The sequence below is a fragment of the Dermochelys coriacea genome, chromosome 1 (genome assembly GCF_009764565.3).
Source record: "Dermochelys coriacea isolate rDerCor1 chromosome 1, rDerCor1.pri.v4, whole genome shotgun sequence".
In the NCBI taxonomy this organism is placed as follows: domain Eukaryota; kingdom Metazoa; phylum Chordata; order Testudines; family Dermochelyidae; genus Dermochelys; species Dermochelys coriacea.
Genome location: NC_050068.2, coordinates 100209918 through 100233070, shown reverse-complemented (window position 1 = coordinate 100233070; position 23153 = coordinate 100209918). Strand labels below are relative to the sequence as shown.

Below are 23153 nucleotides of genomic sequence, written 5' to 3'. Positions count from 1 at the left end.
CTCTTGGCTTTCAGCCTGCTAAGCCTGAACAGCTTTCCATCCATTCTGTAAATGATTTCAATGCCAACTGTAAACCTCCCAGCAATTAGGTAAAGAATGACAGCAATAAAAACCGCAAACATGGTTGGAGCGATGACAGAGCCCTGTTTGTACTTTGAAAGGTTCACTCTGGGAACCAGTGCTGCTCAGAACACATACCTTTGCCTCATAGATGTTGAGGTACTGGTTATATGGCTCCTAACTTAAGGAGCCGATCTATTTCTTGTCACAGTAAACTCTCGTGAGAAGGGTCCCAGAAGAGGAACAGGGAAGGTGTTGTGGACAGGGGAGGGATGTAAAGTGGACGGAATACCCTTTGTGAACAATTTCCAAAACCCATGGGTCTGATGTTATGCATTCCCAGGTGCTGCAGATTATGGTAAGACAGTAGCCAAATGGGAGACACTGGTCAGCTGTAGCGTTTGAGGGGAGATGTCTGTCGACACCTCAATCAACACATCACAATTGGTCTTTGGAGGTGGAGGTTTGCAACATGGAAGGCTGTGGACCTGATGATTTACACTTGGGGAACCCAGATTTTTCTCTCTGAGGCTCATAAAAGTGCTGGGTCGGATATTGAGAGGTGCGTGATTTGTGTTGGGGCTGCAGACTAAATTTCTCTTTTGTCCAGGTGTGTTCATCGCTAATGAGCGGAGAGTGGCCCTGGAACCTTCAAGGGTGTGAAGAGAGGGGTCCATCTTCTCTGCAAAGTGCTTAGTGCCTTCAAAGGGAAGGTCTTCGACAATTGACTGCACCTCTTTAGGGAAGCCCGAAAGGTGTAACCACAATGCACGTCACATAACCATCACCGTGAAAATTGACCGAGCCGCTGTGTCGGCTGCCTCAAGGACAGATTGTAGCACTGTTTTGGCTACTAGCTGTTCTTCCTGGATGATAGCTTTGAACTGGTCGTGCTGTGACTCTGGAAGCTAATCGATAAAGCTGTTAAGTTCCAAATAATTGACAGTCATATTTTGTCGTTAAGGCTCGATAATTCGCTGTTCAAAACTGTAGCATGGCCAAGGAATAGGCTTTCCTCCCAAAGAGGTCCAAGAACTTCCAATCCCTATCACAGGGGTGGATTGCTTTTGGTACCGACAGCCCCAAGAGTTTACCATGTCAATGACTATGGGGGAGGGTGGGAGAAAAGAAATTCTGTCTCCATAGCCAGAATGTAATATTTTTTTATTGGCCCACTTACAGGTAGGCATCACCGATGTCCATAGGGACACTACTCGAAGAAATAAAAAAGACATAGTGCATATTAACTCCTTTTCTCAGCCACACTCCCAAAGAGGTAACCTAAGCCATCATCCTGATGTCTCTCCGCACATAGCCCTTCTCTCTCTCTCCTCTCTCTCCTCTCTCTCTGTGCGTGTGGGCCTTCAGAGGTTGAAGATGGTATTTCTCCCAGTATTCTCCTTTGAACTTAGAGGAGAAACAAAGACTTTCTCCAGAGCTTACAGGGGAAAATAGTCAAGATCCATTATGGCAGACTCATCCATGTTTCCATAAGAGCTTAAGAAAAACATCTGATCCTCACAGATAAGCCTGGGAAGAGAGCTGAAAGAGATGTTATCATCTCTCGGGTTCTAAATATTGTCTGGTGTTATTCCCCCAGTGCTAACACCACCCTTTAGAATGAAAAAACTCAACACATAGGCTTGTGGTACTATAAGAACACAGTAGCTAAACTAAACTAAAGTACTATGAATGATTACAATATACTTGCCTTTAAATTTCACAGGGTAATAAATGCAGGATCTAGCACGAGTTTGCAAGAGCTCTTATCAGTTTCTGAAAGTAATTTAATTAAATTATTTAACTAATTACTCAACTAAAAATGCTGCAGGAAAAAATGAAGTCTCTTTAGATTTGATGTATCTTCTCAGATTAATTAACACAAGCTTTTCCTGGTTTAATTTGCACTTAATAAGCAGGAATTTTACCCAATTTGCTAATTACTACATTTTCAAGCTGTTTTCTTGAAATAGATGCCAGCCTACCACACTAGGAACCCAAATTTCTGTAGTTACCTCGAATTACATAATTGTCCAAAGCTTCTTCCATTCTTTGCAATGCTTCAGCTCTATCAATGCCATATGTAATTAGCTAAAAACAAAAGGTATTTAAGTTAGCTCTAAAAATTCAGTTTTAATGTCTGAAATATAATAATTTTCTTTAAATAAACTTCACAGATCGTATGTTTAGATATTCCATTTACAGAAATCATTTTGCACATATTATTGTCTGTCTACTAGAGCACTTCCCAAAAACGAGAGAGATGACTCTTAACCCTCTAGCATCCAGATACCGAAGATCAGGTTTTTTTATTTATATGAGTTAAGCATGTCTATATCTGACTCTGTATTCTTCTTGGAGTCGCACAAAAAAAACTTGATTAAAGGTCAGGAACTCTGACTGTGAATTTCTGTATTTCTTAAGATTTTGTTTTCTTGTAAGTTTAATTCTTGGCTTTTTAAAACACTAACTATAATGTCCTTGGAGCAATTTTACCCTTAAATAATTGAAATGTACACTCAAACTTTAACTCCTATTTAACAACATTTTTTGTCAGGGACTACGGCCCTATAATTTCTTGGAAAAATCAAACAAAGTTAGATTGACATGGGATAAGTCTGAGACTGCAGTCATTTGTTTAAAATGCTTTTTAGGAATCAGAAAACATAACAAGAACAATAAAAAACAAGTAAAAGCGTGAATTAATTTGAGAGATCTGAGAAATTTGTAAATTTTCTTCATATTAAACTTGCTTTTCAATATAGCCTCTGCTCTCTCATGTTTCCTTTATGCGTATCACATCCAGCAGCTTTGAAATATTGGCTCATTACTAACAAATCTCTTCATTTCAAATTTTATATCTAAAACTAGTATTTATATATTAAAACATTTAAAAAACCACTTTGAGATCATGGGATCATAATAAATGCTAATATCACTTCCTTCTTGTATGCCACTGTCAACCGTACCTTCAAAAATAAAAAAAAAAAATAAAAAAGAGCAAATGTAATTTCACAGTGAAACAAAAACAAGTTTTGACCTCATAGAGGACATACATCTCAAACTTTTAAACTTGACAAGTTTCATGAGAAGGTAAAATATTCTTTTTCACCAAGGGCTAGAAAATCCCCTCCCACTTCCCCTTGTGGGAAAAATACCTACGAATTACTGTCTCTCCTTTAAAAAAAAAAAAAAAAAAACATGAATGCAGACTTGCACTGTTAGTCAAAATCACTTTTTTCCTTGTAAAAATCCAGAGCAAACAGATTTGGATTTTGATCACTATCAATTTATAGTGGTTTATACAACTCTAAATCTGACACTATCAATGCAACCAATGCTGACCTTAATTACTGTATATAAATACACTTATAATTATTCCTCCAACTGACACCTAGCATGAAAGATACCCCTTGTAATCGCATCCTTTCTGAGTATGTATGTAATCACATCCCTTGTGTCACGCACTATAGCCCTTCTGGAGGCTCCAGTGGGGACACAACTAAGACTCATTCAGCAGGAACTTTGGAGCTCTGCTTATCAGCTCTATAGGAAACTAGCTGTTGGTGCTTCTCATGTCTTGTAACACCTTTCCTTTTCTGTCTCACCCTCTCGACTGTAAAACATTTTTTTTCTGTTGCTGCTGTTCCCCTGGGTGTTAATGTTACACAGCTTTTCCATGGCTTTGCTTTGTAAGGACCAGCCCCAATTAAAGCTCTGATTCGCAATTTTCATAGGAAAAAAAATAGCACAAGTTCAAAAATTTCTTTTGAAGAAACTGATTGCTGTTAACCAGCCAGCAAGTCAGTTAGTATATTGCTGATTCTTGTTTTCATCTCTCAGTTTGATTTCATCAGTGTGGCATTGAGGTTAGCCATATAAAACTTTTAAAATGAGCAATTTCTGGGAAATAAATATTTATTAAATTGTTGCTGTTGAACTTTGATTAAAAAAAACACTGAAGTGCTTTAGATTCCAAAGTAATTCAAGACTGATAAATGCATCCCAGGGATCTTAAAGACAGAGGAATCCAATTGAAGTTGCTGAAACACCAGGGCTTTGATATTTTACATTGTAAAGGGGGTGGCAAGTGGAACCTAGAAACTCACTTAAATCTCCACCTGTGGGAAGGATCTTCCCAATAAACAGCAGCTCATCTGATTGCAGCAAGGCAAAAAAAGGTCAACACAACGGCTGTTAGGCCTTTAATATTTTAATTTAGGCAATTACCAAGGGACCACATGTAAAACCTCTTGTCTAAAGAATCCACATGAAAACAGGATGATGACTTTATTATCCAAATAACGTAAAAGATATCCCAGTAAGCTTTATTCTCTTTCTTCAATGATAACTACATCCTAACATGGGTTTAATGATCATTTTCTTTTTAAAAACTTTAATTGAATATTTATTAATACACACACAATATATTTGTATATGTAGTTCAACAGCACCTTCATTATAAGAAATCAAGATGCTTAATAAACAATTAGTTAGTCCTGCATCAGCACTGTGAGGTAGATCGCATTATTATCCCCATTTTACAGATGATGAGGCATAGCAAGGTCACAAAGGAAATATGTAGCAGGAAATTCAGATTTCCTGATTCCCATTCTTATAACTATTAAGCCATCCTTCCTCTCTGTACAGGTACATACATACATGAATGAATACATTCACACACACAGATTGGAAAGAAATATTAAGATATCTAGTCCATCCCACTGCCAGTCAAGTCTGTTCCCTATAGGCATCATATTGCTTCTTGTACACAGTACATACACACATGTAGCATACCTGTGTACATATTCTAATAATACATTGCATTTATATAGCACTTTTAATTTCCAAAGCAACAAACAAATGTACAGTAATTAATCCTTACAACACCCTTGTGAGGCATACTAATATTATTATCCCAATTTTACAATGAGAAAAAACAAAGAAGGGCCAAATTCAGCTGTGAAATAAGCAGATGCAACTGTTCCTGAAGTAAATGGAAGTAGTCACTATTTATGACAGTGCTGATTTTGGCCAGAAGACATTCAGTGAGTTAGTAGGACTTCCATCATGAAGTCCTACTAACGTATGCACCCAGAATTCCACCCATACACAGTTCATTGCAATACTGGGATCTAAGAAACAGACAGACCTACTCCATCCTCCCTAGGCTTCAAAGCCCAAGCTCCAGCCCCAACTTCAACGTGCTGTCTTCACAGCTATTTTGAGAGCTCTAGCATAAGCCCCATTAGCCCAACTTTGTTGACCTGAGCTGGGAGGCTCACTCCCACAGACTATATCAACATCCGCACCCTTAAAGAATAGATTGTTGATCACATTAGCAACGAATGGCTTTGGAGCTATTCAAATCTTAATGCCAACTGCAGCACAGTCAGTTTATTACAACGTGCAAGAGTAGTAAGTTTCTATTGTCACAATCTTGATGATACTTATTTCTTTGTAGTTACCTCATTTTAAGCTTTTTTTTTTTTTTTAAAAAAAAGAATACTCACTAGCCCTAAAAATCACACTCTGAACTAGCAGCTGGTACATTTTAAAATTATTATAATCTCAAACCCAGTATAGAATTCTTAGAGCATAGGAAAAACGTTTTCCCAATGCCCTGTCTTCCTAACTTTCCTAGTCCCCATTCTACTTCCCGTACCCACCCACCCATCCACAGATCCCTACCTCCTTTAATCTGCAAAACAACCAAACTACTTTAAAATCACATTTGTAAGATACCACTTTTTAGCTCAGAGCAAATTTTTACAAACAACTTATTACCTTTTGAAAACAGAAATTTATAAAAGAAATGGTGAAGCACCAATAGCTTCAATATTCGAAGTCTTAAGTCAAATCAATTTTATTCTTAATTATGTGACATCCTCAGAAGACAAATTAATCTCCAGTATTGCACATTTTCTGCTGCTAAAGAAGAACAGACCAAAAATATGGTTTGCTAAATAAAAATAGAACAACTATTTTTAATAAGACAAGAGTAAACAGAAAACAGCCCAGCTACTCTGTATGAGATCCTCAAGCCATTTCTCTGAAGCCTCCAGCATAATTAAAATTTCTTTCTTCAGTACCATGATGGGCCACGTGAAGCTATCAGCCGTCTCCCACCCTTCATTTTCAATTCACCTCTCCCCCTAAGCACAACTCACAGCCCACCCTATCTACCTGACAAGTGACAGCCCAATCTGATTAAATGCTTGCAAGGGAGGGGACTTGTGGGCCTCCATGACAGGCCAAAAGTGATCACCATGGAGATACATAATTACAGCTGTCAACGCGTCTACTGTCCTGCTGGCATCAATTTGATTGCTCCCAGCAATAATGATAGACAAAGCTTGGTGTGCACTCTCCTGCACCCAATCACTTTATCTGTTCTGTGGTCCATTTAGCTGACATGCAACATTCACACAAGCAAATAACAGCAGTAAGCAGAACATTTAAGGCATTTTAATTGTTTTTTCTTTCTATGGATGGCTCACAAGCGCAAATGTTATTACATAAAACTCCTGCTGCAACATTAATTGAAGAAAGATTTGGTGGGACAAAGACTGTAGGGGGTATAGTTTGTCCATTATCACTTGTACTTTCAACAGGTCTCACGTTTGGAAAATTGCAAATTGCAAAAACTTGCAAGGGCAAAATGTTTGACATCCTGTTAGCTATTACAACATGGTAAAAATGTCTAACCACCACTAAAGTAATCATTATAAATTATTAAATACACTCTGTTTCATTAAAAAATGTTTAGATACATCCCATGATACTTGTTTTCTTATCTTCTATTTAACGTCACATAATGCCTGTTAAATCTTTACAATTTTTTCTTCTGCTTTCAGGCTTTGAACACAGCATGAAGCCTTAAAGCCCAGAAAGGGTCAGGTCCCTTTAGAAAGCATATGGGCAAAAACAATTTAAGAAGTGAAATAAATCATATATCCAATAACATCTCCAAATTTGGATTCCTCCTGTAATCTTTCACTATTTTCCATGCAAGTAATCACACGGAATAATCATATTCACAGATGGTATAGTCTTGTCCTTCCACCAGCTGACATGGTGGATTTATTACTTATTACTTTGATTATACAAAAAGGAGATGTCCCTGTTCTTTTATTGCAGCAAAAAACTGTTTGTTAAGCAGCCACTCTGCATAGTTAGACTATGTACTGAAATGTTTAATAATCACTTTTCTTCAACTGTAATGAATAGCATTTGCGTTTTAAAGGCTGCAAATTTGAGTAGCAGTCCAGCTTCAATTTGGAGCGTTCTGTCCTTTGCAGTTAGAGTTAATTCAACATCTGATTATGCTATTTGCTCTACAGCATTTTTATATTTGAGGCTTGTTTGAAAGAATTAAACTGTGACACATAAAATACAAAACAGAACAACTTTATAGCTTTATAGTCACATTTGGTTAGCACTGTATTTTTTTTAATCTCATCTTAAATTAGCCAAACAATAGTGTTAACGCCCCACAACCACCTTTAACAAATGATAGAAACCAATGGCCTGATTGTCAGAGGGACTAAGCACCTGTGAAGATCTGAGGTTTTCAGCACCTAAGAAAATCAGGGCCTCGGTCACTTACATTGGATACATGTAGTGGTTCTTGATACTGAGACAATCTACCTATAGATGGCAGACCAAAAGATTTGTAGGGATCCTGAAAGGAAGGTAAAACATGAGAAAGCATTAATTTAGAGAGACATTACATACAGGAAACAAGGTTAAATAGTTGCAAAATTAAAAGCTTCTACCATTTCTATTTTGATTAACATTCTGTTTCCACAATTACTCATTGTGGAGCCATTTTCCCTTTTTCCACTGAAGAATTGGAACATTTATTAAAACTTCATCTTTCTGAAATGCAATTATAAAAGCAGAAAAGAGTATTTCTTCCTAGTGAAGTCTTTATAGTATCAACTCTTCAGCCATCTTCAAGCTTTGATATTTGGGGGGATGGATGACATAAAAGAAGTTTTTCAAAGGCAAAATGGGTAGTTAGGAGCTCAACTCCCTTTGACTTTCTAGGTGAATTGGGTCCTTTGTGCCTTTAAAAATCTCCCACATAATACTACTTACAAACTTATCAGTACAGCAAATTCTGTGATGAACAGAACAACATACACATGGTGAAACAGGATTCTGTTGTTCAAGCTCCTTTAATACTCCTAGATGGTTGAGCAAAAATTCTGAATACCAATTACCTTAGTAAAGCCATACTAATACTCAATGCACACTTTGTATCATTCAAATCACAAATACATTTATTCTTCATTCAAATAGTCCTATACATCCTGTAACGAGCAGAACAAGCAGCAAACTACTGTTGTGTCATGAAAAAGAAAGAAAGAGGAACAAGAGAAATTAAGATATCTTGGGCAATAAAAGCAGCAATAGTCAAATGGAAAAAACACATACCAAGATGCTGATTTTTTTTTTTTTTGTAAAGACACTATTGCCTAAAGCATTAACATTCTTAAAACAAAATGAAGGCAGCTAAATATCATTCATTCAATGGACAAGTCTAAGTGTCCAAATGTTAAAAACAATGCTAACAACATGTTAACTTACAATACCAGTTTTAGTCATGCTTAAAAAGAGAATATTTTTAATTCAGACTTTTTTATTTCATTTTTTTTTGCTATTACTATGAGGAGTCATAATGTAACTGTGCATTGGTTTTGAAATTCACTTTCCAAGGTGGTCATATAAAGCAAATGCAGTTACAGAGGAACAAACATCCTTCCTGAACTATTAGCTAATGCCTCAGTACCATTAAAAGTTTGGCAGCTTACAAAATTTTACTCAAATATTTAAGCCAAAAGGTTTAAGAAAAACGTGGAGGTGAGCAAACCTGAAGTACTAGTTAATAATTCAGAAGAAAATTGAATACAGCCGAATCATCATACTAAATTAGGCTGAAAATATGCCGTGAACTTCCTTTGAAATGATTATTGGCTACTTGCAGGAGATACATTTTTAGAAGAACCTATGTGGCAATAATTTTGGTCTTAGGCTATTCTTTCAAATTACAACACAAAAATCCACATAAAACTTTCTTTAGTCAATTGTGTTACATACAGTAAATCACAAATCTCAAATTATAAACCTTGACTTCACCTTGGTGCCTATCTACACCTGGGTATTATTGCTCCACATACAGCCTCCCACCCCTTACTGCTTATTTTACCTCAGCATAAACTCGACATTCAACTGCCCAGCCGTTGATGGTAATATCAACTTGTTTGTGCCTGAGAGGGTAACCCTTAGCAACACGGATCATTTCTTGGACTAGGTCCAGGCCAGTAATGCATTCTGTGATGGGATGTTCAACCTGCAAGGTCAAGAACTGACAGTCAGTAGGTAACAAAAACAACCAAAAACCCCCATCATAAACAAATATAGATGAACAAAGATATCACCAGCCAAAAATGGGACAAGGGTTCATTTCCAATTCTAGGCTTTCTACACCAAACCAAACTGAAGAGACAAGCAAAACCAAAAAAATAAAAATAAAAAAAAAAATCACACACACACACACACACAAAACAGTAATCATCTTCTTTTGTAAAAATCTAAATAAAATAAGCAATTTGTAAATGCAATAACTAAGCACAAGGAGTAAAAGCAAAACTACAAAAAAATATGAAAGTATGTTTGTTTTTTTTGTTTTTTTTAACAATGGTATTTGGTGCAGATGTGTTAGTTTCTTGTTTGTTTGGAAGTATAAAGAAGGAGAACTCATTTTTAATCGAGCAATGTAATGTATTTTAACTGAAATCCTCAAAGTAGCTGATAATCAACCCATTCTGCTACACTTAACATGGCATGTACAGGAGCAGCTTACGATTTTCCATAGAGCTAGTCTACCCTAAATCTCATCCATTCGCCTGCTTTCACTAACCTGTCCTGACAAGCAACCAGATTAGCGTAATCTTACATCAGCGCAGTGTAGCAGAAATGAGCAGATGGATCCTTCAGTTTTTTTCCCTCCAGACTTATCTGTGTAGTGCTTAGCAGGCACAATAGCTGGGTTGGACCAGTCCAGTCACTCTGCTCTCTCAGCAAATTGCTGCTAACGGCTTTGGATGATGCTGTCATGGGAATACCCATCATTCACACTAAAGCTGGGTCGGACTGGGTGCATGCGCAAATTTATGCGCACACATACACACGTGGTTTTTTATGTGGTTGCTGTAAATTAATAAACATTTTCAGTTTACAATCTCAAACGATTGTGGAGAAGTTGTGAAATGAAAGCACCCAAAGAAGATGGGTTATGGTCCTACTATGTAGACACAATCAGAGACATACTATATTACCATGTGATACACACAATGAGAGCATTACAACTTCCCAAGTAAAAAATATGACAGAACTGCCATTTTTATTATAAAATGTTTTTGTTCTAAGGGTCAAATATCTTAAGAAAATGCACTTCACAATGATTTCTCTATCATGAGATGTCATATTATATACGTTTTATGACACAGGAAAAGGTCAATGAACAAACCAGTTGTCTTCCTTACTTCAAGTACACTAATTGAAGGAAAACAGTTAGTCATTATAATAATCTTGTGCTTTATCAGAGCAAGAAGATGCAATGGTCTTTCAAAAAAAATGGCTTTGTAAAAATAAACAGATGGCACCCATAATTAGCCCTGTGTGCGTTGTGAGTGTTTTTATAGTTTCAACAACATTTTAAGACATTTTGACATAATTTTAATGACAAATCATCACTGAAATAAGCACCTATTCTTTGAAGCATAAACATGGTATTGAAAATTGGGATCTGATTATGCAGTTTAAGAACATACCTTTGGGATTCAATCTTGATTTTACCTAGCACATGATACTCTCCAGTACGTCACACTTAATAACCCTATTTGAAGTATCTAGGAAACAATTCAGCAGCCACCTTGCGGTGTTACACTGCAGCACTTAATTTTTTATTAAAATGGAGTTTTAATAGAAAGTTACTTTACATATCAATTATTTGGTCAAGAAAACTTGTTCTCACAGTTAGGGTTTTAATTAAAAATCACCTTTAACTTTAGAACAATTTCAGAATTTTAATACTGGGGGAAAAAAATGTAACATTTGTCTAACATTTCTCATCATTTTTCTTGGATTACACTTGGCATTCCAGGCACAATAGCGTCATTGTGGTTTTCAGCTTTATTGTTGATGATCAAAATAGGATGGAATGTTTCTGGAAAGAGAAATTTTTGTTGTTTGTTTCTTAAGACTCACAAACATTTATTTAATCTACCCTACAATAAGGCTCTTTGACTTAGTCAATATTATCTTGTTGCTTCAAAATACTCCCTTTGTATTTGAAGAAAATGGTATTAAAAATATGGCTAGCAAGCTTTTTTATATACATATTGCATTGAAACTAATCTAGACACTATTCTATTAGTGATTTCTAGTCAAATATTTTGTTAACACGCTCGCATGGTTAAATCTCCAAAATATAATCGATAAAATGAGGTGGAAACTGAGCTGTATATTTTCAGTTGAATTTTTTAATTAAATATCTCAGTGACATGAAGCAGTCAGCTAAGAAACCTTAATATTTTTTAGTCTTTGCAATTTGTTTTTTGAATATGTTCAGCAATATGCAGAGTATGAAGCCTATAGTCCAAAAGACTAAAACTGTTCTATCCTGTTCAAACTATGGCCCTGATCCTGCAATAAACTCCACGAGGATGCAAGGATCCAAACACCCACACACCCACAGAGCTCATGTACAGGATCTGAACCTAAGTGTCTAATCCCATAAATCTTACTGAGGGGCAAAGGCTGCAGAACTGACCCCCCGAAAGGAAACCAATATATCTTTCTTCCTCAAATAATGGAAGGATTGTAATTATTTCACAAAATATTTTTTTTTGTACATGGTGATCTTGGATTTATTTCCCCCTCCCACCCCTGTTTTTCTTTAAATAGGTTTCCCCATTTAATGTCATCTTCCTTTTTTTGGCAGGTTATTCTATTTTACTTTTACTCTTTTCAGAGATCTACTCTTGTTTTTCGTGCTTATAATAGATTTATAATCTTCTTTTTATATTAATTTGCTTTTCCTCCTCCAACCTACATTTCCATACTAGCTATGCGTGTGTCTATGGGCAAGTCTACTCTATAAAATTAAGTCAACATACAGCCACCGCAGTAATTAAATTGCTTTTGCACGTCCACACTACACTGCTTGTGTCAGTGGTGCGCGTACTAACCAGGGGGTTTGCACTGATTTAACTGTCAGCGTGAGGGAACTGTGGGACAGCTTTTAAAAGGCAGCAATACTGATGTAAGCAACTTAAGGTCTACACTGACAATGCCTAACTACATCGATGTAAGCGGTAAGCCTCTCTCAGAGGTGGAGTTACTAAGTCAGTGTAGTAGGTGAGTTACATCAGTGGAAGCTACCTTATGTCGAACTAACTTCGTAGCATAGACGAGGCCTATCCTTCTGTCAGAAATATAAAGGGAAGGGTAAACAGCTAACTAAGATGTTAGTTCTCCATTGCACCCACACAGTAATACCAGCTTCCAGAGTGGCGTTTCCCACAATACCTAACATTGACTACTCTGGTCACAATTGTGAAATCCTCTGCCCATTGTCAAAGAGACCAGAATCCTGACTCCTGCCTTTTAAAACCCTGTGAATTTTTTCAATGGCTTTTTCAGAGCGTCCATCTTGGTGAGCATAGCTAGCAGCTCTCCATTGTAGTGTGCAACTGCCTAGCTGACCATGCCAGCTATGCACTCCAGACACTCTGGCCTGGAGTACACAGGAGATATTGGATCTCCTGGACCTGGGGGGAGAAGAGACTCTACAGGCACAGCAATGGAAAAGCCATAGAAATGTGGACGTCTACAAGATTGCATGGGGGATGCAGAAGGAGTACCATAGGGATCAGCAGCAGTGCTGCATGAAAACGAAGGAACCACGCCAGGCATATCAAGACCAGGGAGCCCAACAGTCAATCCAGCGATGAGTCGCAGACCTGCCACTTTTACAAAAAGTGGTGCATGCCAGACTTAACGGACATCCCACCAACACGCTACCATGGAGCCCAAGTCACAGGTCCCTGACAAGAGCAGTGAGGATGAGGTGGAGGATGCGGGACATGTGATGGGTCGGGGTCCAGCTATGCTGCAAGCCAAAAGCTGTTTTGAAACTCCACCACAGTCCAGTCAGAAGTGTGATATCAGCTAAAAATCATCACCGCCTGTAGAGAATGGAGCCAGTATCCAGTGCCAATGCCCTATACTCAGTTCCCTGCAACCTAGCAATTCCATCCTCATTTCCCTCACCCCTGGCAAGGCCATACTCAACAGGCTGGAGCTGTGAGTAGCGCACTGCATAAGTACTCCGAAACAAGAGTGTCAATGAGGGAGCCAGGGGAGGGAGTTCTGAATCTTAACTTTCGCTTTCCATTGAGACTATACTGACAGTGGTACCTCTGTGTTTTATCTGTAGCTGCTGCCATTGTGGCCTTGAGGGGTTTGCCGTCCACACCAGTGAAGTGCCTGACCCATATCAGAAGGAGGGGAAAAAAAAAGGATTCTGGATGACATTTTCACCAAGATCCTGCAAGCCAATGTTGCATCTGATGGTGACCATAAGGCCTGGAGGATGAATACTGCAGACAGTAGTGAAGCCCAGGAGTTGGAGAGGGAGATGCACCAGGACATAATGGTCTTTTCGAGCAGCAAACACAAATGCTGCAGACACATGTGGACCTACAAAATCAACAATTCCAGGCTCCCCTCCCTTTGCAGTCCACGGAGAACTCAGTATAGCCCCACGCTATAATCCACCCCGCAAGATTCCACGTTGCATCGGGGGTCGCATCCCTACCCCTGCCAGTCCACCACTGGGGACATTCAGGACAACCACAGCTTCACATACACTGACCTGTGAGAACCAAGGTTGATGTACGCATAGCTAAAATGGAAATGAATGTTTCTTCTGTTCCATAAATTTATTAAAAAGTTTTAATATATTTTCTTCTAAGTTGCACAGAGTATTTTTAAGAGTTTTCATTACTCAATAAAATAGTATTGTTTGGAAAATAATTAATCTTTATTAGCTGTTAACATATGCTACAGAGTGCCTGACAGTAGTGAAAACACCCACTTACTTGTTACTGTACTCTGACACAACTCATAGGATTAGTGACAAACAGTATAATAAGCATAAATCTACAGCAAGTACCACAAAATTAATAGGTGCATTGTCAGTGATATGCATAGATATGCACCAAGCACCACACAATTCCCAACAGGACCCCAAAGAGCAGAGTCAGGGAGAGCACAGGACACCACAATGCATTACTCTGGCTCGCTGTTAGAGTGCTCTTTCAAAGCCTTCCTAAGCCATAGAGCTCCACATTGAGCTCTTCTGATAGCCCTTGTGTGTGGTTGTTCAAACTCAGCGGACAGCTGCTACAGCCTGGCAGCAACTTTTCCCTATTGGCATCCCAGATATTATGCAGGATGCAGTGGGCAGTTATAACTATAGGGATATTTTTCCTCACTGAGAGCCAATCTTGTGAGCAAACAATGCCAGCATCTGTTCAGACTACCAAAATCACAGTCAACTGTCATTCTGCACGTGCTGAGCCTGAAGCCGAATCTTTCCTTGATGCTGTCAAGGTGGTCAGTGTACAGCCTCATGAGCCAGAGGAGTAAGGGGTAGGGTGGGTCCCCCAGCATCACTATAGCATTTCAACATCACCGATGATAATCCACTGGTCGGGAAAGAAAGTCCCTGCTTATACTTTCTGAACAGTCCTATGTCCTTAAAGATACAAGTGTCATGCAACTTCCCTGTCCAGCCAACATTGATGTCAGTGAAGCATTCCCGGTGATCCATCAGCACTTGCATAACCATAGAAGGGTAGCCGTTTCTGTGGATGTACTCTGTGGCAAAATGGACTGGTGCCAAAATAGGGATGTGAGTGCCATCTATCACTCCACCACAGTTTGGGAACATCACTGATGCAAATCCATCCACCACGCCCTGCACGTCGCAGAGAGTCACAAACCTGGGCCTTGCACACTTGCATAACAATGGCCCCCACAGTGGATTTTCCAATTCCAAAATGATGAATGATGTCCCACTAACTGGTAGCAATTCGGCATTGCAAGTTTCCAGAGTGCAATCAACACTCAATTCTCCACTGTCAGTGCAGCTCACATTATTGCATCCAGATCCAAGAATGTGGCCTTACCCATACAAAAGTTCTGCATACACCATTCATCATCCCAAGCCTGCATTACAATTGATCCCCCTGGTCAGTGATGGTTTCTCAGGCCCAAAAGTGGCTCTCTATGGTTCGCAGTTGGTCTAGGACCACCACCAACAATCTTGAATTGGTTATAGTTACGTCCCACGTAACTATAGCTCTTCCTTTGGCTCTGCAAATACTGGAGGATCGTATGTCCTGTGCTTGCAACACTCATGACAATAGTGCAGAGCTCTTCAGATGCCATGCTTCCATCAGAGCAAGTCCTGCATGCGTTTGTGGTATTTCAAAACAAGCACAAAAATTATGGGATAAAGATGGCATTATGCAGTGGAGAGAGTTGCATAATGGGAACTTGACACAGCAGTCACAGTCACTCATTTCTGCGCCACTCATTTCTGCCCCACAATGCACTGCCAAAATTTCCCAAAAGACAGCGTGCTGGGCAGTGGCAAGTACCACACTGGGATACAACCGATGGTGCACCGCACTATGTGCTGAAACCGGCACTGCTGGTGAGTACACCCAGCACCAATGCAAGGAACCAAGTACACATGCACCCAAGCAGTTACACTAACTGCGACAGCTTTATGCCAATGTAACTTGCATTGGCAAAAATTTGTAGAACAGACATGCCCTTAGGCTGCTGAATCAAAACTTTATTTAAAAAAATAAAACTGGTTTAAATATGCTCATGAAAGGATATGTACCACATTCAGCAGGGATCAGCTGTTCTAGTCCAAGGCAGCACTCAGATCTTATACCAAGCTGATCCAAGATATCACCAGTGAAACTTCAGCCCATAAGACAAAAAGTACCAGTGTGAATTAATCCACTATCACAAATATTATTTACCACATCACTACCGTCTTTAGCATGAATATAAAATTAGATACATTCCCAGCAACCTACAAACCATAGTTTTAACAAGGCAACTGACCTCATTATCAGTAGGTCAAGAAAATAGATTTGTCAAGAATGAACACAACATATTTAACGACCCAAGAAATCACATTTATGGTCAATACCGTTACTTACAGCAAGTCTTTCCAAACGCAATTTACAATGAGAAATAAGTTCCCATTTCAATGCACCGAGGAACAAAATATACTTGCTTAAGAAATTTCACTTACTCCCCTACATATAGCTGGTATCCTGAGGATCCATGCCCAACTCTTCCATTTTTAAGTCCCTTTCCCCAAAAGCCCTCTTTGTTGTGGCCACCAAACTTCGGTAAAAGAGAATAGAAGACATCCCCTTCAAAGCTAGTCACTGCTGTTCTTCTGATCCACCACATCAATCAGCTAACCGTCCGTGAGGGGGTGTTCACTCCACATTCACCCAAAAAGGGTTAATGTGGCTAAGAAGGGGATAAGTAACCTGATAGGCTATACCTGAGGAATAGTTAGACTTGATAAACAAGTCCTGACAGGATGGAGACCAGCTGGGCAGGAGGGGGAGGGCCTGGTATAAAGTTGGGAAAGTCGGCAGCAGACAGGGGCTGCAGTGTGGAGATATGCAGTCACTCTCTGGACTCAGAGAGGGAAAGGAGGAAACTCAAGTGGGAGAAGAAGCCCTGGGATCCTGGCCCTGAAGGCAGGGTTTATCCAGAAGCGTGGTGGAGCAGAAGCCTGATAGAGGTGGAGTAGGAAAAGGCCCAGGGAAACAGCAGCAAGGTCTTAAACAGTGCAGGCCTTGGCCACTGCTTTAAGGGTCTCTGACCTAGAATCTGGAGCAGCAATAGGGTTCCCCAACTGGCCACTGGGGAAGAGCCAATCCAGTGACTTAATACCCCAAAAGGGGAAAACCATATAGTGACCTGGCTGGAAGGCCAAGCCACAAAGAGGGAACATCCCAACACACAAAGAAAGAGCATCCCGATTCAGGAAGAGAAAGCTCTGCAAGTCCTGGAGCATGAAAGGGACTCAGCATGAACAAGAGACGGAGGGAAGCAACAGACCAGGCGGATCTATTCCCCTGAAGCAGCTACAAGGAGGTACCTCAGTGCCGAGTAGAGAACCCCGAGAACCATCCCTCAGAAATAAGTGTATTTTCTTACTTAGCCACTCATAACTCCTTTGGGAGATGGATAAGAATACAAGAAGGTTAAGTAACTTAGTCAAAATCTCAGTCCAGTAAGTGTCAGAGCATGGATTAGAGTGAAGAAACTTGTGCTCCGGCTTCCAAACCATATCTAATCACAGTCACCTAATCGTCCAATTAAAACAGAGCTATAGACTGCAGCCACTGAAACAATCAACTTTTGTATACAAATCCAGCCAAGAGCTGGACTGGTAAAGGTAGTTCCCCTAATCACAGATGAATAACTTCAGGGAGTAAATTGTCTAGCTGTTCCAAGGTGTTCATACTCATCAGTAAACACACATCATTTTCTACTACACCACACTTATGCCTGTATATTCAAATGGCATCATGTTACTTACGAGTTAGTGGGAGTATCTGAATAGAGCACAGTGGCGCAGAGAATCTGAATTTCAATGGGATTAATATGTAATATGTCATCCTTTCTGCGGAAAGTCTTTCCTTGGTTATAGCAATGGCATATACCTCTTTACATGTAAATCAATAACCCAAAGCTTTCAAATTATGGCATAGGATATGATTTACTTGGAATCTTATGGGCTCTCCCTAGTCAACAAAATAAATTTTCATTACCTAAAACCAACTAACATTTTACAGAATACATTCTGGATAAACAATTTCAAGGTCAGATGCTTTTTATTTCAGTAACCCTATGTTCTTTATATTGAAGAGCTGGAAAGCAGTAGAGCTACAGCAGTATACTTATATTTAGGTACCTCAAGTATTCTTGACTGCTAATACTGCTTTTAAAAACTCGCACTCAGTCTCACATACACCAATCCCAACATTCATAGAAAATGTATCCCAGAATGCTTTCCTGAATGGGGACAAAGGGAAGTATGTAATCTATATAGAAATAGGACCAGATCCTCGATGGTTTAAATCACTGAGGCTGCACTGACTTCAGTGGAACTACATCTGGCCCACATAAATTACTGAAAATAATTATGTGAAGTCATGACATACGACCTGAACTGTGATCAGCAGAGGCACACCCAGTTGGACCCACACGCAGAATTAAAAAAAGAAAAGGAGGAAGGAGAGAGGGCTCCTGGCAAGGTATTTTCTGTAAGGACCTCTTTCCTTGGAATGCACTTCCTCAGCTTTGGTTCACAAAAGCCCACAAGTATTGGCCTTTAGGAAATTTGGCCAAGCACATCCCTTCAGGGATGAGTGGGAGGTCTAAAAAAGAAAATATAAGTGGGGAATTTGGTTTATTATTTGTCCTGCCTAGTTACTTATTATACAGTATGGGTTGCTACTTCTTTTCAATCTATTGTATTTTTAAGTATTTGTCAGAGGCAGATCCTCAGCTAATTGAAGCTGACTTCAGTGGAGCTATGACAGTTTACACCAGCTGAGGATCTGCTTCTAAAGTGTACAGATGGGTGTCTCTTGTTGTTTTACATCAAAATTAGTAAAGACCTCTTGTAGCAAATACTTTAACAAAACTTTCCAGTACCTGCTGACTCTTCTAAAAGATCTCTTTGCATATGTAATTATAATGAGATACTTAGTCCTCTTCTCATGATAACCAAAAAACTTTGCACATTTTGATGTTCTGGAAGATCTACCACATAGATTTGAAACTTAAGAATTCTGTTTTGTCAACTTTACTTTGCAAGGATTTTCCCCCCATTACTGTACTGTACAGACACGTAACATCCCATAGTTAGCAGATAGGTAAAAAGTCATTTCCAGAATGCTTATATTCATAGGCTGTGTTCAATTTTTAAAAAAAGTATAATTTCTGACAAGTAGCCTTTGAAAATCTAACACATTTCCTTGTTCAAAATTTCAAGATTTGTGTAAACTAAAATCCTGCTATTCAAAAATCCTGACAGTCTTAATTCTACAGAATTTCCTTCCCATTTCACACTTGATAAAGACTCTTATGCCTTTCTTTCTAGAGCTTCTATTTCCTCTTGCTTCCATTATATTCAGCAATAATCTCCGAGTCCTCTTGAAGTCCTCTAACTAAGCTGGCTGTGGTCACATTCTTAAATATTCTTCATATCCAAAAAACCAAAACTAAAACTCTTTGGTTTCTTTCTCAGGCTTATTCTCAATGCCAAAAAAAAATTTCCTTTGTTTTCCACTCTGATATATTTTATTACCAGCATGTGATGGTATTGTCTCTGAGGCCATATCTATGCTTACAAGCTTACAGCTGTGCCACTGTAAGAGCACTCATGTAACCACATTATGCCAACAGGAGAGAACCCTCCTGTTGATATAATAAAACCACCTCAACGCACGGTCGTAGCTTTTATCAGTGGGAGAGTGTCTCCCACCGACATAGCGCTGTGCACACAAGTCGCTCAGGGGGGAGAGGGGTGTATTTTTTTCACACCCGAGTGACAAAAGTTTTGCCAACGTAAGTGCTAGTGTAGGCATGGCCTGAGATATTATTCCATGTGTTGGCAGCTCTATTAAAGGCATCCATCAGATGCAGTGACTGTGGAAACAATGCAGTCTCTTCTGTCAATAACAATTTGCAACGCTTTTCTGTAGTTCTTTCTGAGAGTTTGAGGAGCAGCCCGTGGCTATATAATGGAAGTTGCATTAAAGAGGCAAGAGCATGGCAAAATCTAGTTAACTACTGTCAGCTGACCCTCTTGTGTAAAGGAGTCTTGTCTGGCAGGAAAAATCACCTTTTCCTCCGGCTCAACAAACAGGCATGGACAGCCGGCATAAACTTTGTGAAGACTGGATTCTGGGAGGCTTAGGGGACTGATAACAGGAGAAGAAACCTTTCTCCTCTCGGTCAGTAGTTTAAATCCAGCCCAGGTTAGTAACAACTGAAAGCCTTTCCCATCTGATGTCCATCTGGTGGACTACGCGAAATGAATGCGGCAATGCGTCACTTCAACATTCAGAAACCTGAACAACATGCCTCAGCAAATTGCAGTTGTAGTCATTTGAAATTTTACTTTGAGACACTTCACATTTCTTAATATTGCAGTCTTCTGATACAATGACAACCACCCCTTCCCACCCATCTCACCTCCCCCACAAAAAACAACAAACCAGCCAACAAAAAATATAACTTACTTTCTCAGGGATTTCTTACAGGTAGCAGAAAACACAACTTCTAGTTGTATCTATCTAGTTATTTACACTGAGTTCATTACAAGAGTTGGACAGAAATCAGTTTTCCCATCCCATGAAAACTGTCAAGGTTTCAAAATATTTTCCCTTTCTGCATCACGACAAACCCGAGACCTTTCAAAATTTTTCACAAAAGAAACAGACAGACTAACCCACCTGTGCATGGCTAACAGCCCACTGGTCAGGGCATTCACCTGCAACATCGCAGACCCAGATTCAAGTATCTGCTCCGCCTGACGTTTTTGGTGTTTTGGTAGATCTACTACCTAGATATGAAATTCTGGAATTCTGTTCTGTCAATTTTACTTTGCAAGGATATTTTTCCCATTATTGTGCTGTACGGACATAAAACAGTCAACAGTTGCAGCAGACAGGCCAAAAGCCATTTCCAGAACACTTATTCATAGGTTTAAAAAAAAAAAAAATCATGACACTGTATGTATACAGATTGGCCTAAATCCCTGGATTATACATACTAAATTGCTTAAATAACTGTTGTCATATCTTGGGCAATCCCATAATATATTTTCCATAAAATAAATGGTTACGTTTCTGAATTTAAAGTACTACAATTACTTCTAACATATTGAAAACCTTCTTTTTGCCCTCATCAGATAATTTACATTAGAGGAAATTCAGCAACATTGTACACCTCTACATTAGATATACGCCTTATTCACAAGCATTAGTGTCTCTTAGATCTAAAGCCTAACAGAAATAATATTTCTACTGAAGTGTTCCTAAAGCAAGAAAAACAATCATTTTGAATGTGTTTGCTAGAAAGGGAAATTTTGACACAGCTCTCAAGCTAGGAAGGTTATAGAGCTGAGATTCTGCTTTTAATTTAGTTCAAAGTATGTTGACACTATTCTTGATTATGACTACTTTTATTAACCAAATGACAACTAAGTAACACAAACCAATGCACTCCTCGAGTGACTATAAAGGATCAAATATGCAACATATGCTCTGCTCCTAACAGTGGTAATTCTGCCTGAAAGCTATTCCAAATGTGTAGTACATGACAATATACAGCAAGCTCACTTGTAACTGATATGGGAAGCATCTAAGTCTGTACACTTTCTGCATGATAGCAAGAATGATTTATTCTCTAACAAATTTAGCTGATCTCAGATCCTCTTATAGTCATCAGCATATAGCAGGACAGTTAGATGTAAAAATTTTCTGCTGACAGCAAACAATAATTCACTTTTCCTGAACCACTGATTGAGAGTAAAACATCTGTAACAAACAATTCATCTAAATTATAATAGAAATCATATTGCTGGTACACTGGTTTTCTGTCTCCCAACTTCATATTGTATTGCAACATTTAGCACAGAAATAAAAAAAACAAACATCCTTTATTTGTTCTTGTTTACAAGATTGTGTGGTAAAAAAATCTTCCCAAGGAATTGATCAAAAGATAGCACCTCCCTCAAAAAATTTAAAAACTGCATGATAGGGTAAGACACACTGCAGATGTTACTCAACATGCCTAAGAAAGGTGAGTAGGCAGCATAAAGAGTTTGGAACAGAGGAAAGGATCTGCCCCAATGTAGTTAACACCAATGCACGCCAGAATAGCCAGCAGCTTGGTGGTTAGGACACACACCTGGGATGCGAGTCTCTGCTCCGTCCAGTTCAGCACAAGGACCTGAACCTGGGTCTCCCACATCCCAGGTGAGTGCCCTAATCATCAGACTACTGCCTATTCTAATGTCTGTCTCAATCTCTCCTTCTGGAACTGTTCTGCTTTGTGTAAATAATTAACTATTCATTGGGCCAGAGAGAGAGAGAGAGAGAGAGAGAGAGAGAGAGAGAGAGAGAGAGAGAGAGAGACCCCGACTGTATAGCCTAGTGATTAGGATACTCGCATGGGATGTGGGAGACCATGTCCTTACTCCAAATCAAGCAGAGCAGTAACTTGAACCTGGGCACTCTCACAACCCAAGTGAGTGACCTAACCACTGCTATTAGCTATTCTGAGATGGATCAGTCTCTTTCTCCTCCTCCCTACACCCAATCCTAGACCTGAGAAACCTTCCTGACATCAGTTTTGTTGAAACAGATGTTTCCACTAAAAGTTTCAGTTTACATGAATCAGCATTTTCTGACCAAAAAAACATATAGTAGAAAAATTCGCAACCAGCCCTAGCTGGGACTAATTCTGGGCTAAACCAAGGCTGTGACATAACTGCACATTTTATTTGGGATAAATTTTGAGGATGCCAAAAGGTAAAGGGAATAATGCTTGAAGTGTGCCCAAGGGTTGGCTTGGCACACTTTAACCTATTAAAAAATGACCCTCAAGAAAAGTTTCTCTAAATACAGGGAGCTCTGCACAAACTAGCAGAAAGAGTAAACTCACAAGCAATCCTGATTCATAAGCAATTACAAAGTTACAAGAGGCAGAAGGCTGAAGCATGTGCCAATAAAAGTGAGTGCAAATACATGGATATCTGGAGACTCTCCTGGTTCTAAAGTTAAATTTGGAGATGGTTCATTAGAGTGTCTATGTTTGGCTCATAATAGAAGGGAGCAAAAACTAGATGCTAGTTACATATCTGTTCATGGAACAGAAACTCAAGTTTGAGA

The 23153-nt window shown here is 39.1% G+C and overlaps 1 protein-coding gene across 1 annotated transcript in view; it reads right to left on the bottom strand.

The window, feature by feature from the left end:
- PCCA (propionyl-CoA carboxylase subunit alpha) overlaps positions 1-23153 on the bottom strand; it is a 408049-nt gene that overhangs the window by 214983 nt on the left and 169913 nt on the right. The window contains exons 13-17 of the mRNA XM_038386634.2: positions 9275-9418; positions 7666-7744; positions 2963-3029; position 2557; positions 2076-2151 (exon numbers count right to left, since the gene is read on the bottom strand). Coding sequence (XP_038242562.1) covers positions 2076-2151; position 2557; positions 2963-3029; positions 7666-7744; positions 9275-9418 — 367 coding nt within the window. The remainder of the gene's footprint in view (positions 1-2075; positions 2152-2556; positions 2558-2962; positions 3030-7665; positions 7745-9274; positions 9419-23153) is intronic.